The sequence below is a fragment of the Marmota flaviventris genome, chromosome 9, assembly GCF_047511675.1.
Source record: "Marmota flaviventris isolate mMarFla1 chromosome 9, mMarFla1.hap1, whole genome shotgun sequence".
Taxonomy (NCBI): Eukaryota; Metazoa; Chordata; class Mammalia; order Rodentia; family Sciuridae; genus Marmota; species Marmota flaviventris.
Window position 1 is genome coordinate 116748064 of NC_092506.1, and position 17535 is coordinate 116765598.

Sequence of the window (17535 nt, forward strand, 5' to 3'; positions counted from 1 at the left end):
ATTCCTATGAGTTGTCCGTGTGCCTGATACTTAACTCTTAATGTAACTAATTTTTGTTGCTCAAATTTCACAGATAAAATGTGAGAAATCTGTTTTTCTCTGCAGTATCCCCCCTCCTTTTTGGCTTTGTGTGCGTTCTCTGTCCCTCTCCCCTGCCAGTTCCAGTAATCCAGGCGTTTATATGCCTCATTAAGCACATCGCACTCTCTGCAGTGCCAATGTAATCAAGTCCAGTGTCTTCCTTCTGTGCACTCCAAGGACAGAGGGATTGGGCCTCTTGCTCAAGGCCCAGAGGAAGCAAAGTGAGTTGGCATGTTGAGGGAAAGAAACAGAGTGGTAAGCACATAGTTCTGGCAAGACTTCAATGTGCCAGGGCTCTAGGTGGGCCGACAATGGCTGAACCCACTCAATAAAGCTAAGGAACACTTGGAGCAAGCTCCATTTCAAGAGCACAGGGGGCATGCCACCATCTCCAAGGTTATGGATCGCAGCTATGGAGATCTGTCCCTCATCCTGCATCCTCAGTTCTTCTCAATTCAGGGAAGACATCTAGAAACCTAAAGGTAAATTGGGTGTTCTTGTTCTTTTCTTGTATTTCAAAAACAACTGAGAAACAAACAGTGTGAAGGCTTGTCTACTAGAGTCAGACCATAATTCAGTCCTTCTCTCTATAGAAGCTGGACTTTTCTCTGCATTCTGTTGCCTTTGCACAAACTTTGGTTGCCTGGGGCTGAGGGAAGTGGGTGTCTAGTTCGATACTTGAGCTGAATTCTACCTGGGCAACAGTCCTGTCTCTGTGGCTCTGTGCCAGGTAGTAATTGGTGTGATGAGGAAGAAGTGCTTCATGCAGATGTCAACCACTGGCTGATTTTTGGTGATCACCCACATGCTGTGTTGCTATTCACTTTTCCTAATCATTTCCTGTTTCAACCCATTCACCCACCCATTGTTGCCATAATCTTCTATATTTTTTGTTCCTTTGAAATTGCTTTTGTCCTATTTTTATTTTTTCTTTGCATGTAGGTGCAGAAATATACAAAGGGTATGTATGAGGGAAGCATGTTTTGCTGGAACCTATAGGGACATAGTTCAAGGGGCTTCTCAAAATATGGACTTACAGATTGTGAGGTAAATACAAATGAATACCTGGGAATAGTGTGTGTGTTTAGATAGTATGAACATATGAATTTTAAATGTAAAATTTGTCTTTTAGCAGAATGAGTAGATAAGAGAAGGGAGAATTTTGCACAAGAGTAGAATCCAAGCAAATGGCTTATTTGTATGGGGTTGCATCCAGATCATCTACCATATCCATGATGGGTTGCCAAGCGTTAACAATTAGTTTGGAAGTGTAGTAAAGCCCTCAGGTACTGAAATTAGAGTGTATGGTTGCAAATCACAGCTCATGTGCTTATAAATCAGTGAGATTGAGTTATCTGCCTCACCTCTCAATTTCCTGTGTACAAAATCTGGATAAATATGGTATTTATAGACTCATTCAGGGAGACAAACCATGTAAAATAGTTAGTTCAGTGGTGCTATACATAGTAAGTAGTTTGTGGCTATCATTAGCTGTAATTATGAGGCACTGAGCACTAGGATGAACAATCATGGTCAGCAGAAAGGTGGGCTGGCTGGACACTATTACTCTGATATTGTGCTGCATCTATTGCTACTCAATCCTAGCATTAGAGAATTAGTATGTGTGAGTTCCACAGAAGACATTTTACACAGAAGGCTTTTACTGATGAAAATACCAGGCCATCTGAGACTGACTTTCTTCAAGTCACTCAGCCAGCAAACAGCAGAGCCTGATCTTAAAGACTCTCTGAGAACTATTTCCCTATAACATCCTGTCACATTTCATTCCTGGCCACTGAACTTTGGGCATCAGGAGCACAACTTTTTTATTTTAGCATATTCATGCATTCTGTCAGTCACAAAATTTTCTTGACCAGTTACTGTGTGTGGGTCTCTGTGTTGGATTCTACGGATCAAGCCAGATATGGTCCCTAGTTCATGAAGCTTATAAGCTAAATGGGAAGAAGGACTTTAATTGAATACAATAGTTAAAACAAAAGCAAAAGTTCAAGGAGAGGATTATGCCCCAGAAACAAGGAGCCTATCTGTCATATCTCTACTGTATATCATAAACAGTGACCTGCTCATGACAGGGACTGAGTATATATTTGTCAAAGAAGGCTAACCAACACACAGTGAGTACAGCAGGCAGAAACAAAGTATGGGAGTGTGTACAGTGGGGGAAACTGATTTAAGAAAGGTCAGGGAAGGCTTTCCTCAGGAATAGGTGATGATAGGTAAGTGGATCCTATCAGGTGAAGTGAGACAGAGTGAACATTAGGGACTGGAGTGTGCTGTAATTGAAGGTCAAAGGAGATGGAAGAAAGGAAAGCAGGTACAGGAATGGAAGCAGTGATAGCATGGGCCATGACAGAGAGGCACATACCAGGGGGATTCACAGTACCTAGCAGGTATGCAAGAGTTTTCAGTTGGCCACATATTATGAGTATTATCCTACTGACATTTCATAGTGACACTCTTTTATAAGCAGGCCAAGAGAGCATCATCCCAGTTTCAGCTCTACAAACTGAGACCTACCGTCTTTGTGTGCTGTCAAAGTCACACACTTAAACCTATTTTGGGGTGCCCTCATTTACCCACCTCACCAGCCTTTTAAAGCAAGCATTAAAATCCCAATGGTATATGAGGTAAGAATGGTATATGAGGTAAGAAATCTTCATCAAGTATGCAACTGACTTGTGGCTGAACTGAGATGGAAATCTATGTCTTTGCTACAAACTGAATTTCATCCATCCCTCCAGAATTCTTAGGTTGAACCTCTAACACTCAGTGTGATTGTATTAGGAGATGGAGCATATAAGGAGGTATTTTAGGTTAAGTGAAGTCATTGGAAAAACCCTGATCCAATACTATTAGTATCCTTATAAGAAAAGACACTAGTAAGTTTCTCTCCACTCCTGTTCCCTCATAAAAACTCAGCAGAAAGGCTACATAAGGAAACAGCAACAGGTGACAAGCCATGAAGCAAGCCCTTACTCAAATGGAACTGACCGAACTCACACTTTGGATTTCTAGCCTCTAGAATTATTAAAAAAAAAAAAAAAAGTGGTCTGTAATTTAAGTCACCCAATCTGTGTCATTTTATTACAGCAACCTGAGAAGATTCATATGGTCTTAGTATACATTGGCTATTGTTATCTGTTATGACACATCTCTTTCCTTAACAGCAGAGAGAGACGAGAATTCAAGTCATCTGGTTGTCGGTCCTAGGCCTTTCCATTGTCTGTTTTCCCTGCTACTGACACCCTTACGAACTGAAGACATAAGTGAAGTCACAGGCAGGACAGCACCCTAATTCTGCTCTTTACCTGCAGTGTCCTCAAGACTAAGGGATGTACAGTTAAGGTAATTAAGGTGTGACAGGCTATGTTAGTCTGTGATTGCCCTGGATACAGAGTTGTGAGAAGTGACAGTTGCAGAGATGATTTTAGGTCTCTAAAATTCAAATGTTATCACTTTCCAAGTGATAAGCCCTACTTAGAAAAGTAGGGCTTTGAGTTTTCCATCTCTGGAAGAAGAGCTGGGCACTAACTGCTGCCTTTTCCAAATATACAATGGGTGTGTGTTGTGTGTGTGAACGTGTATGTGTATGTGTGTGTGTGTGTGTGTGTGTGTGTGTGTGTGTGTTTGTCTCTCCCCCCAGTTATCATTGCTGGGTAAATACTCAAGTACTTAATAAAGGAGTCGAGTTTTATATCTGATTTTGTGCCTATTCATTAGCTACATGCTTCAGTCTTTAGTGTCACACAACCTCTTTGGTCCTCCTTTTACTTATCTGTAAAATGGTGTTAATAACCTGTTTTATGCTACTGGCTTGATGCCTAAAAACTAGTAAATATTTGGCAAATAGTAGGTATAATATTCATATACTTCTATTTTAAAATAAAACTTTATAACTAAGTCAGTATCACTCTTTGCTTTGGGCTAAAAGAATGAAACATTCATACTAGGGTGACTTCTCCTTAAAGACAGTCATCTAATAATCCATTTGGCTGGGTTCCTCTTGATACTTCTGTATGCAGAAATACTCCTTCTTGTTAGAGGCAACCAAGTAGAAGTTTATTATTTGGGGGCTGAAACCACTTCCCCTGAGATTTATAATGATATTCTATAGCTCTGTGTGTGTGTGTGTGTGTGTGTGTGTGTGTGTGTAAGCCATCATATTCTACATGCTTGTTATCTAAACTGTGCAAACCATACCCCTTGAAGTCTATCCACTATGGAGAAGTACATCAGGGATGGGGAGCAGGCAAGCCTATCTTTGAAGAAGGCTTATATACAAAAGCATAAGCATTCAGGCAGGCAGAGGAAGGAAGGAACATGCTGTACCCACCTGCCACTGCTGATGAGGGGCTTATTTCTAAGACACACACAGCACAATGCACACACAATGCAGAGAGAAAACAAAGACATAGATCACACATTTCAGATGGTTGGTGGACAAAGTTTAGTTCATCTCAATGCTGAAAGCTTGTTCAGGGTCTGAGATGCACATGGAAATATGGATCCCTCCTCATCCTACTTACTGGATGCTTCCCTCTAACTAAACCACAGCAAATAAACACATACATACACAAGTAAAAAAAAATTAAAAAAAGAAAAAAAAACCACACACACACACACACACACACACACAAATAAGCTGGCCCTGGCCCATGGTGTGAAATGTCGGACAAGAATATGCACATAGCGGGGTGGGAATATGAAGTTAAGAAAGGAAAGGGCTTCTAGGAGGCCAGTCATGGCTCCTGAGACCTAGTTCCTCTGAAGTACTTCTGTCCTATGGGAGAAACGACTTCAGAGGAGGGCCTCATGCTGGAGTTGTGAATAGAGCAGTCATCTGGTGAGGACTCAGACCTCTGCTCCATTCATCTCAGTCAATGAGAATATGGCACAGCAGTCAACATGAGAATCAAGATGGCAGCAGTTGACTTAGTTTAACACCATAAATGAAAACTCCAGAATCACAGAATTTTATTGTAGAAGGTATTGGATCTTAAAATCATATCTGGTTTGTCCATGCAGAACTTAACAAGGTAGTACAGTTGAACTGTCTGTGGTTGTCTTCTTTATTGTTTCCACATTCAAATGGATTCGAAATTTGGTTTAGTCCTTTTAAAAGGAACAAACTGCCTTTCAATGATCAGGAGAATGAATCACTTTGCAAACATCACTGTATCACATGCCAGGGAAATGACAGGGAGAAGGAGTTCTTAGCTAAGGGTGGTGATTTGAGTAGTATGGATGGACACAAGCCAAGCAGATCATGTTGTCCTCCCTCCTGGGTCCCTGGAGCTCCCCCATGTGGCTGAGCCCACTGCATCCAGGCGTTCTGCACTCACCATACAATGTGATGCTGGCATTGGTATTCCCAAGCTTGTTTGTGGCAACACAAGTATAGTTTCCATAATCTTTCTCTGAGACATTGAAGAAAGTCAGAGTGGATATGCGGCCTTTGTTCTCAATCCTCACTCCATCCAGGCCCGTGGCTAATCTGAAATAAGAGAAGGTACTGTTGGTCTGGTCCCACCAAAGGAAGGAAACAGCAGACAGTGGGCACTGAGAGAATGCAAAGACCTCATAGACAAATTCTGTAAAGAGGCTTTCTTTCCCCAAACCCTTTTCTTTAAGTAACTCAGTCCCTCCAACTCAAACCCTAAGTACCACAGACTCCACCAAGAGGAAAAATGAAAGGATAAGCACACTCAACACTCAAAATGTTTTGATTTCTAGTCATCAGAGACTACCACATCTAAAACTCATCTCAGATTCTGAAACGAGATCAGTTCATTTTGTCTCTTTCCAGCTTACTTCATTTTTATTCTCCTAGTTCTAAACCGAGACTCTGTCACTAAGGAGGCTGTAACACATTTTGATTTTGCCTTATCTTTCTCCTGTACTTTATCATCTTCCTTCCATGTGAGGAATGGTCCATCAGCTCTGCTTCAGAGCTGCCCTAGTTCAGAGGTACCTGGTGTCTTCCTTGAACCACTGGAATTCAGCCATCGGGACCGCAGAGGCTTCACAGCTCAGGATACCCTTCTGGCCAACCGAAACACCAGTATTCTTGGCTTTTGAGATATAGGGAGGGTCTGTGGACAAAATAAACAAGGAAACAAACAACAAAACCATACAGAGTGATTCCAGTGAAAGATGAGAGGCATGTCCAGCCATTTGCTGTGTCTGGTGACACAATTCCTTCCCAGTAAAATAACAGAGAAAGAACTCCCTGTAAGACACTGTGATGAGAACAGCATCTTCTTCTGGCCTTCAGACCAAGTCTAAATTAGCAGTTGTCTCCACTGGCTGAGAGTTCTGAGGGTCTCAGGAAGACTCCATGGACAGACGGCAATGGAGGCAAGAATGGGACAAAGCCATCTGTAAAGAATCTTCCTGATGGCAGCCACTTGAATGTGGGTCTCTCAGCAAATGGTACTGCCATTCCCTCTTCTCCCCCTCATCTCTATTCCCTCTTCTCCCCCAGAATTCTCGGACGGCCGGTCAACTCACAGTTTACAGTGATTTTTACTCTCCGCACATCGGGTGCGGCAACATCATTCAAGGCGCTGCATTCATACTCCCCAGACTGGTCCCGCTTAATGTCAGAGATCTCCAGGTACTCATCCTCACTCACAAAGCCCTGGCCTTCTGGGGAGAAAGAGATAGAAAACAATAGAGAGACGGTTAAACCAGGAACAGCGCCACAGTAGATAGAATAGTTATGGTCGTGACCAGTGGGTTTGAACAGCCCATCAACGATATAGGGAGGGCACTGTGAAGAGAGAAATCCCTGCCTGAGTCTTGGATCAATGTTCTTTCAGCCAAGTCACTTTAACTTTTTAAAGACATTTGATAAGAAAGGCATATCAACATTTTTCTTACATGTGTTATATAGAACACAAGCTACTAACTACTTCCAGAACAAATAAGTGAATATTTTACATTTTAAGACAAATAAAATCAAAACAACTGGTTTAGTTTCAAACTGAGGTAGAGAATAACTAGTTTGATTGAGGCATTTTACAATTAATATGTATTTTAAAGCATCATGTTGTATACAATAAATAAATACAATTTTTATTTATCCAATAAAAAATAAAACATTTAAAAAACGGTAAGGAAGAAAGAGTGAAGAATAACTGAATGAGAAAGCACCATGTGACTACTATGTATTAGATTCTCAATAAGCATTTGCAAACATAAATAAATGGTAGTTAGCTTCAAATGATAAATCTGTGGTTACTAAAACAGCCTAGGTATTTTAATACCTGATTTTGAACGCATTTGGGAGTTATCCTTCTCAAACACTTGTGAAATTTGAAACTCATGATTCAAAATAGTTGAGTACTACAAAATTTGCTTTGCTTTCATCCATCATTACGTGCTGTTGTAACAATCTGGGTCCTCTCCCTTTCTGATTATCCCATTCCCTATAGTTCAGTGTGAGAGAAGAGCCCCTGTGTCAAATTTTCTGAACTCTGTTGAAACACCTGGCTGTGGTGAAAACCCAGCCAGCAGGAAGGTCAAGAAGGCACAGCCATCTTCCTTTCTCATATACCTGCTACCTGGTTCCTTTTGAGCTCAGGGCAATTGAAACTCTTTATAACTTTCCCCAATACCCTATAGGGTTATATTCTTACCATCGGTGCTTATTCAACCATATCTGGGTCCAGCCCAGGTGTCCGTGGAGAGGAGCTAATGGTGGGGTTGGAACTCAGGTGCTTTGGCACCCTGACTCTGCTACAAGTCCAAGCTTTGAGGACCTCCCACCTCTCACTGTGCCCATATCCCCAGCTCATTTGCTCTTTGGCACTTGGTGACTACCCATCTCCATCCCCTACCTTAGATCATATCTATCTAGGATGAAATGTCAGTCTTTGGATGTTGTTGGCAAAGTCATTGCTAAAAAGTATGGTACACCAGGAAAATATTTTTTTTTCAGGGCTCCTATCTATATAAAAATAGAAGTCATCACCATGAACAGTACTTTTCTTTTTTTAAAAAAAAAATATTTTTAGTTGTAGATAGACATAATACCTTTATTTTTATTTATTTATTTATTTATTTTGTATGTGGTCCTGAGGATAGATCCCAGTGCTTCACATGTGCTAGGCAAGCACTTTACCACTGAGCCATGACCACAGTTCCCCCATCAGTTCTTTTCTGATAGTTCAATCCCACATAATTTCATGGGGAAATATTACAGTAACCCAAAGGAATTTGTCACACCACCTTTCTAGAACCTGCACCTGGTGACAAGGCTCCAAGAACTACATGGGTATGATGTTCAGAGTCAATGGGGAACCTGGAAGAAACCATGCGAAGAGTGTCTGCCAGGTGCTGAAGAGTGTCTGAAGTGTGTCTCCCAAGGGGGATAGAGCAACTCCACACTCCCGACCTAGCATGGGCATGCCTCCCTGAATGTTATCGCTCACCCCACCTATCCCTAGGGGTGAGAGAAGAGCTTAGAACATTTTGCAGAAGAGCATCAGGATGTGGTACCTCCAGGGACCTGAAAGCGGGCCCCATTTGCTGAGATCTCAGGACAGTGTTGCTACTCAAGGACTCCACCCCAACAGCCATTCTGTTACCAGACTAGATCATATTCAGACTCCTCAAGGTTAATCAGGGAATGCAAGCTCCTTCTCATCCTTTTTTCCCCCCTTTCTTTTCTCTTAGAATCTCAGAGTTAAGGGGATTCAGAGAGTATTTATTTTGGGAAGTCTAACAAAGATAAAACTTACCTTTCCTTTTGGAACAATGCTGGCTGATCAATGTGAGCATTTTTAAGGATGAAGCAACAATAAAATCAAACACCAAAATGAATTTCCAGTCTCACTTCACTGTTTCTACAATGAATAACAATGGCAGAATGGGAATTCTGGTCTCTTCCTCCTAAGACTCCATTATTCTTTGAAAATATACCATAGAGTATTTGTTAGAAGTAACTGGACCACACTGCATTTACTCCAACAAATGAGCTATCTGCCCAGGACCTGGCAGGAACCTCCGGCAGAGTCACTGTTTCCCCTTCCTTGGGGAGAACAAGAAAGACCCACTCATGCTGCACAGTGGACACTGGCCATATGGATAAAACCTCCTGATAAAGCATCATCCATGCATGCCAATTAACTGAGAAATGTGTGCAAATCAACTGAGAAGTGCTGACTCACATAAAGGCACTGGGTGGCTTCAAAGAAGGAAGAGGCCATGAGCATTTGTATGAGTAGGACAGATCCTGGGTCCTTTGTGGAGAATTACCAGACAACATGACCACTCTCTGGAATGTGGGAACTTATTTTCATTTGCCGCAATGCTGCTTTTATGGGATGGATATGTGACAGCAAAAAAAGGAAGGAAAAAAAATACATTTCATGTGAAATGGGGATCGTTATGATAATACTACCTCATTAAGCGAGAAAACGAATTTTGTCAAGTTCGTCCGATAAAGTAAGTGCTTCTCAGATTTTAATTTGCATATAAATTCCTCAGGGACTTTTTAGAAGTTAGATTCTGATTCAGTTGGTCTGGAGCAGGGTATGGGATTCTGCATTTCCAGCAAGTGCGCAGGTGCTGCTCATGCTGCTGGGCTGGAGACCATACTGAGCACAGACATCATCAGGCAGCACACAGGACTGGACACTGGTTCACTCTTACTCACACACTCACAATTATATAGGTCTATGTGGTTGTTTGGATCCTAAATGTCACCTAAAGGCCCACGTGGTGGATGCTTGATCCCCAATTAGAGCTGTTTAGGAGATGGTAGAAACTCTAAGAGGTGGGACCTGATTGGAGATCAGGAGAGATGTGCCCTCAAAGAGGATAGTGGGATCCTGGCCCCTTTTCCTCTTTCATCTCTCTCTCCCTTTCTGTTTCCTGACTATGAGTTGAGTGGTCTTCCTCTGTCACATGCTCCCACCATGATGTGCTGCCTCACCATAGGAACAAAAACAACAGGGACAACCAATCATGGATAGGACCCTCTAAAAATTGTGAGCCAAAATAACCTTTTTGTCTTAAAAAGTTGAGTACCTTGGGTCATTGGTCATAGTAACAGGAAGCTGACTAATATAGTCTATAAAGGGCATCTGGTTAAGAAAATACACTGAGCACCCCTCATACTGAGATTCCTGTGGAGTTTGCATCTCAAGAGACACACTAATTTAGGATGTCAGGGCTCAGAAGATACACTGAGGATGGGAATCAAGACATTTGAAAATAAACATTGTATCAATTCTTTGTGATTAGAAATAGACAAACAAAATCCCCCATAAACACAGACTCCTTTCCTGGAAAATAGGAAAAGGCCCAGCAAAGGAGACTTATATGTTCTTAACTATTTTCAATGCTTGGCAAAATATCTGAAGCACAACCAATCTGGGTTGCTAAATGCCTGGAGACCTAGGAAACCAAAAAGTTGAATGCCTGCTCTGTCCTCTCTGGTTCTAGCTGCAGTATAAAATTTTAATTCCATGCTGTAGAGAAGGAGGTAGAAGTCAACCAGTGTTTGAATCCCCTTTGCTAGCTTTCAGGAAGCCTCATTGCTAACTATGGAGTTACAGGTAGATATACAGGGCTGGGAGAAACATCTGAGAGAATCAAAGGGGATGAAGAAGACAGGAGGAGAAGGAAGAATTTGTTGGAGTGAAGATGGGGAGAATGACAGCTGGGATAGGCAAGATGGCCCAGGTAGCCACCAGAAGATTCTGGGCACTCATTTAAAAGGGATTATTTTAAAGTCTACAAGACTATAGTGTGTGTGTGTGTGTGTGTGTGTGTGTGTGTGTGTGTGTGTACCATGTCTGCCCAGAGTTTCTCCTTATGGTGCAATGTCCTATAATAAGCCAATAACCAAGAGGTATTATGAACCTGCCCTAAGCATCCAGGCATATCACATACGATGACTGAAAGCAACAGAAAGCTTATTCTGAATGAGTAGCATAAATGCAGGGGGAAAAATGGGGGATGGGATGGTTGTTGCCTTCCAAGGAAAGAGTTCAAAAAAAGATAAGTTCAATTCATTATATAAGTGAGATTAAGATCTGCAAGGATACAAATAGTGCCATTTATCAGGGGATGTGGGAGGTCAGCCTCTCAGATATAGTATGCATGCGTGGGGGAGGGTGAGCAAACTTGTGGATGCACAGTCACAGAATACAAAGAATATGCAACAGCCACAGTCAGGAACTGCTCTGTCTTACAGTGCAGGAGCAGACAGAGAAACTGTTTGAGAAAGAGAAGGCTGCTTTGCTTGCTTGCTGTCCCTGAGGTTATCGGCAGTCATTTAATTGATACCTGTTATGTGCAAGGTGTTGTGTTGGACACGTTGGGTGGTGGAGAGATGATTTAGGGAAAAGATCCTTCACCTTGGGGGGGTCAGCAATCTCATGAATCCAGATCTTGAAGCAGTTTGTGTGTTTCTGTATTAGGTTTAATATTTCAGTTCTTTGTCACTTCTAGATCTTTCACATAAGGTAGAGTAGGTCAGAAAGGTGTGATACAGAGGGAATAAATCTAAACATCTGAGAAAAAGAGATCTACCAGGAAGCCCAGGGGACAATCCAGAAGCTTCTTGACCTGCTTCCCCTCTTGTGCATCCCAGGGTCCCCTGCCAGGGGCATCTTAGCCACTAGTCTTGCATCAGATTTCCCTTCTAATTTCTCAGCCAATTCCCAAGAAGCCTAGATTTGGAAACATGAAGGGTCAATGATTTTAGCCTTCACATTTTTGCATTAACATTCCTGATAAAATATATTTTCTTCTGCCTGGAAACTCCTGGGAACAAATTTAGAGTGTGGCCTGTTCCCTTACCTGACTACGCACATCATCAAAATAATCATCCTCACCTTGAGACAAAGCTCAACTGGCCTTTCTTTTGAAAATAACTGAAAGTTGCACCGTAGGTGTCCCCATATTCACTGTCTCTGTATAAATGCTGCATACAGCTGTGGCTTTATCTATGGAAACTGCTCTGTGAGGTTAAATGCCAGCTCCTATAACAGCTTTTGCCATGAGACCTGTCAGGAGGTGACTCACAGAGAAACATGCGCTGGAGTGAACAGCAGATGAGATCATGGAGGAGGGCTGAGAGTGTCAGGTGGCATAAAAGACAGGAAAAATTACGGAGAAGGGGAACTTGGAGGAGGAAGAGAGAGGGAGAAGTACGTGGCCCGAAGGAAGCCAGAGGGAATGAAGAGATTGTGGGCACCACAGTTGTCTATTTGGTTCAAATGAGAGAATTTCTAGAAAATAAGAGAATTAATTTCCCTGATGCCCGACAGAAAGGACCCTTATATATGATCCCAGTTGATCTTGAATTTGGAAAGTTGGAACTATATATACAGGCGATTGTGTGCATAATTATTTCTGGCCTGATAAGCTACAATGAAGCTTTTTTATTCATGTTGGGAAATAGCCTTTGCCTACTGTGTACCAACGCTAGCCAGCAATCCTAGCTATCAAAAAAAAAAAAAAAAAAAAAAAAAAACAAAGACTTTGTGCCCACCAAGAGCATACTATGCTTATAATGACATGAGAATTGGCTGACATGCTGTGTATTTGCTGGAAATCCTGCCATGGAGGTCTGGAGCAAGAAAAGGAAGCACTCAAGGCTATCTGTGCCCACCCACCCCAAAGCTTCTTGCTTATGAGGTGAGTAGGATGAGGCAAGGACTCAGAATTTCCTGAAGGGAAGTGTGCTGAAATCCACCCACTCTTTTTTTTTTTTTTGCTGTCCAGGATATTGACCAACAGAACATCACCACAAAAATAGCTCTGAGCAGATCAAAAGACCAGCTTTCTTGTCATTGAGCTGGACTAAATTCTGGGCCAGGGATGCAGAGCTGACATGGAGGTTTCTGCCTTTTCCCTTGTGTGCTGATGACAGCTGGGCTTGCACACTGGGACACATGGCTTTGGTACTCAGCCACAGGTTAGAGTGTTAATGAGAGCCATATGGAATATGGAGGGCAGGATCATAAGGTCTCTGGACTCAGGCAAATGTTGGCCAGGAAGGTGAAGGGAAACAGGGGTGCTGTACTTATTTCTAGATAATTGTCTTATTCCACTTTAACTAGATCCAAAGGATGTTCAAGCAATTCATTTAATATGTTCTTTAGTTGACCCCTTTCCATGGGGAGACAAAGAGTGAACAGGGTAGAAGGAAGCTACCTTCTAAAAATGTGAGTGTTTGGAATAGGTAGGGTTCTTCCTCCTTCCTAGAGATCTCGTGGCATGATTACCAATCATGACACAACAGTTCTTATTTTGAAGGATAAAAACATTGAGACTATGCTTGCATTTGGAATTGCTATCAGGTTTTAGCATTTGGGACACAGTTGGGCCCACAGAATCTGATTATTATATTGTTTGCTCCATACCATGTAGTAGTCATCCCGTTGTCTGAATGGCAAGCACCCTGAGCAGAAATGACATTTTCCACTACTTTGAAGTTCTTAGGGCATCTAGTGTGGGCTAAATATACAGCATATGTTCACATTATACCTAGTGGCTAGAGGTCAGGAATCTCTGTATCTGCACAAAAATCCCCTCTCTTCTTCTTGTTATTTTGACCTGTATTTTTCTCCTCTGAATATTGAAAGAGCTCTCCTTAGAACCCTTGGCAGTAAGCAGTTCTTTCCCCCACCCTTAATTAAGCCAGGGAGTGTGGACAGCAGTGCCAAGCATCTTCGCCTGCTCCTGGCTTCCAGATCCACTCTTTCCTTCACTGCATTGGAGTTAATGAAAAGTGTGATAAACCCACTATTTCATTTTCTCTTAATTAATACAAGCAATTGAATTGTGCTAAAGTCATTTTGGTTTGGAGAGTCAGCCCTCTGGGTCAATGTCTCACTTGCTGGCTGTGACAAAAGCACTTTGTCTTGGGCTCAGACAACCTTTCTCAGGCTGTGGCCACCAGGATCTTCCCTGGGGGAGGGGTGGCCTGCCCCCTCCAGGGCATTCTTGCTGGCTGCCATCCCTGAGGCTGACAGTAAGTTGGCTAAGGATAAAATCAATGTGTTCCTGTGAAAGTTCCTTGAGCTTTGAGTAAGGGAAGAAGTATAGCAATAAAGCTCCTTGTAGCTGGGGGCACAGAGAAATTCCCTGGCAGTGGTGAGTGTCTGAAGTCCTTCCCTCTATGAATGGGTGAGAGTGATGGAAGCAGTTTCTATCCCCTATCTTCTGATTGGGGATAACTGAGAATAATACAGGAAGAGAAGGCATCAAGTGACTTATCTGGTATAACTGGCCCCAAAGATAAACACAGAGGAAGTAGAGAGTTTTGCCCAGTTGGTGGACAGGAGGAGGCAATGCCAAGGACCGCACCCCCCACATAATCAGGTCTAGTGTTCTCTGCCCTTGCCAGTCCCCAGCACTGAGAGCCCCAAATATAACCACCAAGAATATAAAGACAAGAGTAGCTTCTTTCAAAACCACAGTGGATGTTTAGACAGACTGTGCTTGTATTCTGTTCTGAGATGGGATCATTATGTATAGAAGAATTTGGACGAAACTAGATTCTAGGACTTTTGGCCCATTGGGGGTGGTCCTAAATGAGTGACTCCGAAGGATGCAGCACATTCCTTTTGAATGAAAGTGCAGAGCATGTGCCAGACAGAGAAGTGAGTTAGAGTCTGTAAACAAGTCAAGATGGCGCCTGGATTTTGCAGAGGGAGTGGTTTGTGAAGTAAGCCAGCGAGCCATTAAGTGTGGAGATTAATTTTATAGGTTGACTGGTGTATCTAGTTTATGTTAATTAAGATAAGCTGTGTGGAATGTATAAATACCCCTCCTGTCCTACAATAAACGGATCCCACTCCTGCTGTATCAATCTACACAAGTTGTTCATAACCCCCCGGTTATTTTGCTGCAGCCAGACTGCGGCAGATGGTGACCCCGTTATGGGGAGCCCCGGGACACTCGGGGGTAAGTGACGGAAAAAAAAGCTGCCTGTCCCTAGATAGGACGGGAGCAAATCTGCTCGTCCCTAGGCAGACAGGGCGAGAGGAAAAATGGCCATTTTGAGAAAATGGAGAGGATTGATACAGTATGTTTGTGTCTTGTTTTGTCTTGAAATGTTGTATTGTCTTTGTGACGAAAATATGGAAGGGGTTAAAAAGTAAATTTCTAAGGAAAGAGGCACCCCAGTGGAACCAAGAATAGTTAGGACATGTGTTGATGGAAGCCCAGGAACTCTAGTCAGAAAGAAGAAAGTTCAGAGGAGGAAGGATTATCAGGAAAAAAGTTGCAGCAAAAGGCTATTACTGAATACTTTTCTTTACCGGAGAGTGCCTGAATTGGCTTGTTGGCTGCCACTTGTGCAAGCCGGTCATGGCGCAGCAAGGACTTTCCAAGCGGTGGCAGCCGGCTCTTCCCCGCCCCCGCCTAGGGATTGGAATGCAACTGCAAGAGCCCAAATCCAGACCTGACCTGGAGGCATAGTCTCGCAGGCTCTTGCTCCCTGTGCCCAGAAGCAGTTTGAGTCCTGGACTCTCCCCAGGGCCATCTGGGGCTGCCCGGGATGCTGCAGGCAGAAGACTGCCCCCCCACCCCTTGTCCCTGAAGTTTGATCATTTCCAAGGCCAGTAACTACAATGGTTCTCTCACACCTGGAAGCTAATGAGTAATGAGCACTATTAAGGCTTATTTCAAATGTAAAAAACCTTGAGAAATGTACTAAATTGTTCAGAAGGTTGTTTTCTTAGTGGAATGCTACAGGATTTTCTTTAGCATCATTGCCTGAGTTCTGCCTTCATCCCAGTGCCGGTGAGGACAAGCGTGGAAAAATTTCCAGTGTTACAGAAAACCAGACGAAACTTCGGCTGAGAACCGGACGAGACTTCGGATCAAGCTAGCTGCCTGCAGAACTTACCTGGACTGTGATTTACCTGGACTGTGAGTTAATCTATTGAGACACTGCTTTACCTGGACTGAGACAACAAACTGTAATCTACAACAAATTGTAACTCGGTATCTTTGCTAATGGTGTCATTGCTGGTATAATTTTTCCAAGGGCTTCTTGCATGGAGCCATCAATTGGCTTGGTATTGTGGCATTTTGTATCCTCCCCTTCTGCTTGTAGCAGATTATTTATGGTGTTTGTGTAAAAACCACTATGGTCGTTATTTAAATTAAATAAAAGGGGGAAATGTTAGTCTGTAAACAAGTCAAGATGGCGCCTGGATTTTGCAGAGGGAGTGGTTTGTGAAGTAACACCAGCGAGCCATTAAGTGTGGAGATTCCTTATTGGTTGACTGGTGTATCTAGTTTATGTTAATTAAGATAAGCTGTGTGGAATGTATAAATACCCCTCCTGTCCTACAATAAAGGGCTCCCACTCCTGCTGTATCAATCTACACAAGTTGTTAGTTACCCCCGGTTATTTTGCTGCAGCGGACTGAGGCAGAAGAGAGATTTGGACACACATACACACACACACACACAGAGAATGAAAATGAGGAGGGTGAGAACTGAAGCTTAAATCCATTTGATGAACAGAGTAATGTACTTGAGTTAAAAATAAAGGAGCTAGCATTTACATTCTAAAATGTGTTTTAATATAAACAACACAAACAGTTCAGATCAAAACAATATAGAGGGAAAAGGGAAAAAAGACACCACTTTTAAATAGCAGAGTCTAAATAGCTAAATTATTGACAAAATGTTTAAGGATATATGAAAACCTTTTGTTTTACAGGTTTTTTTTATTATTATTATTACTATTTTATTTGCCCTCTGAACCAACAGAGTTATTTCAGTATTGACAACTAGAGGCGAAAAGAGTTTTGAGCAGTAAGGCTACTGCATTTATAAAACAAAATAAAACTCAATAATTGAAAAACAACAAAAAGACCTGATGAAGGCATTGAATGAAATACTGATGCTGTCATCTGTATAAATCTTGAGAGGTGGACTCAGTCTTACTTGCAGAAGCCTAAGCAGGCATTGACAGGCACCGAGGCCTAGTTTCTTGAAGAAAGCAATATTCTGGAGGAACAAAAATGTATTGAGCCACAGTGTTACTATCTAATCCAAGAATTGCATGAGAGCACTACATTTTTTGATACTTGAGGCAGAACCTAAGGGCACTTTGCCACTCAGCTACAACTCCAGTCTTTTTATATACTTTTTTTTTTTTTATTTTGGGACAGGGTCTGAATTGCTGAGGGCCTTGCTCAGCTACTGAGGCTAGCCTAGAAATTGTGATCCTCCTATTTCAGCCTTGTCAGTTGCTGGGATTACAGGCTGTGCCATGGGGGTGGGCTTAACTGAGGGCACTTTGCAAAAGTGAGTTCTTGATCCCACAGTAGACCTAAAGAGTCTTAGTCTGCCAGGGTTAGGTGTGTATGAACTCTAAGTATTTACAATAATACACCAATCTCAGTGTCAATGATTTAGCTTTTGCAAGCTTTGGGAAACATTAAAACACCT

The 17535-nt window shown here is 42.3% G+C and overlaps 1 protein-coding gene across 3 annotated transcripts in view; it reads right to left on the reverse strand.

Annotated features, from left to right (window-relative positions):
• Opcml (opioid binding protein/cell adhesion molecule like) overlaps positions 1 to 17535 on the reverse strand; it is a 536087-nt gene that overhangs the window by 10061 nt on the left and 508491 nt on the right. Inside the window, exons 4-7 of one of the 3 annotated variants that reach the window (XM_027945501.1) lie at positions 6613 to 6750; positions 6074 to 6194; positions 5445 to 5596; positions 4436 to 4462 (exon numbers count right to left, since the gene is read on the reverse strand). In XM_027945501.1, the coding sequence (XP_027801302.1) occupies positions 4436 to 4462; positions 5445 to 5596; positions 6074 to 6194; positions 6613 to 6750 (438 nt within the window). The remainder of the gene's footprint in view (positions 1 to 4435; positions 4463 to 5444; positions 5597 to 6073; positions 6195 to 6612; positions 6751 to 17535) is intronic. The other 2 variants (XM_027945504.2, XM_027945503.2) reach the window with 2 other exon arrangements.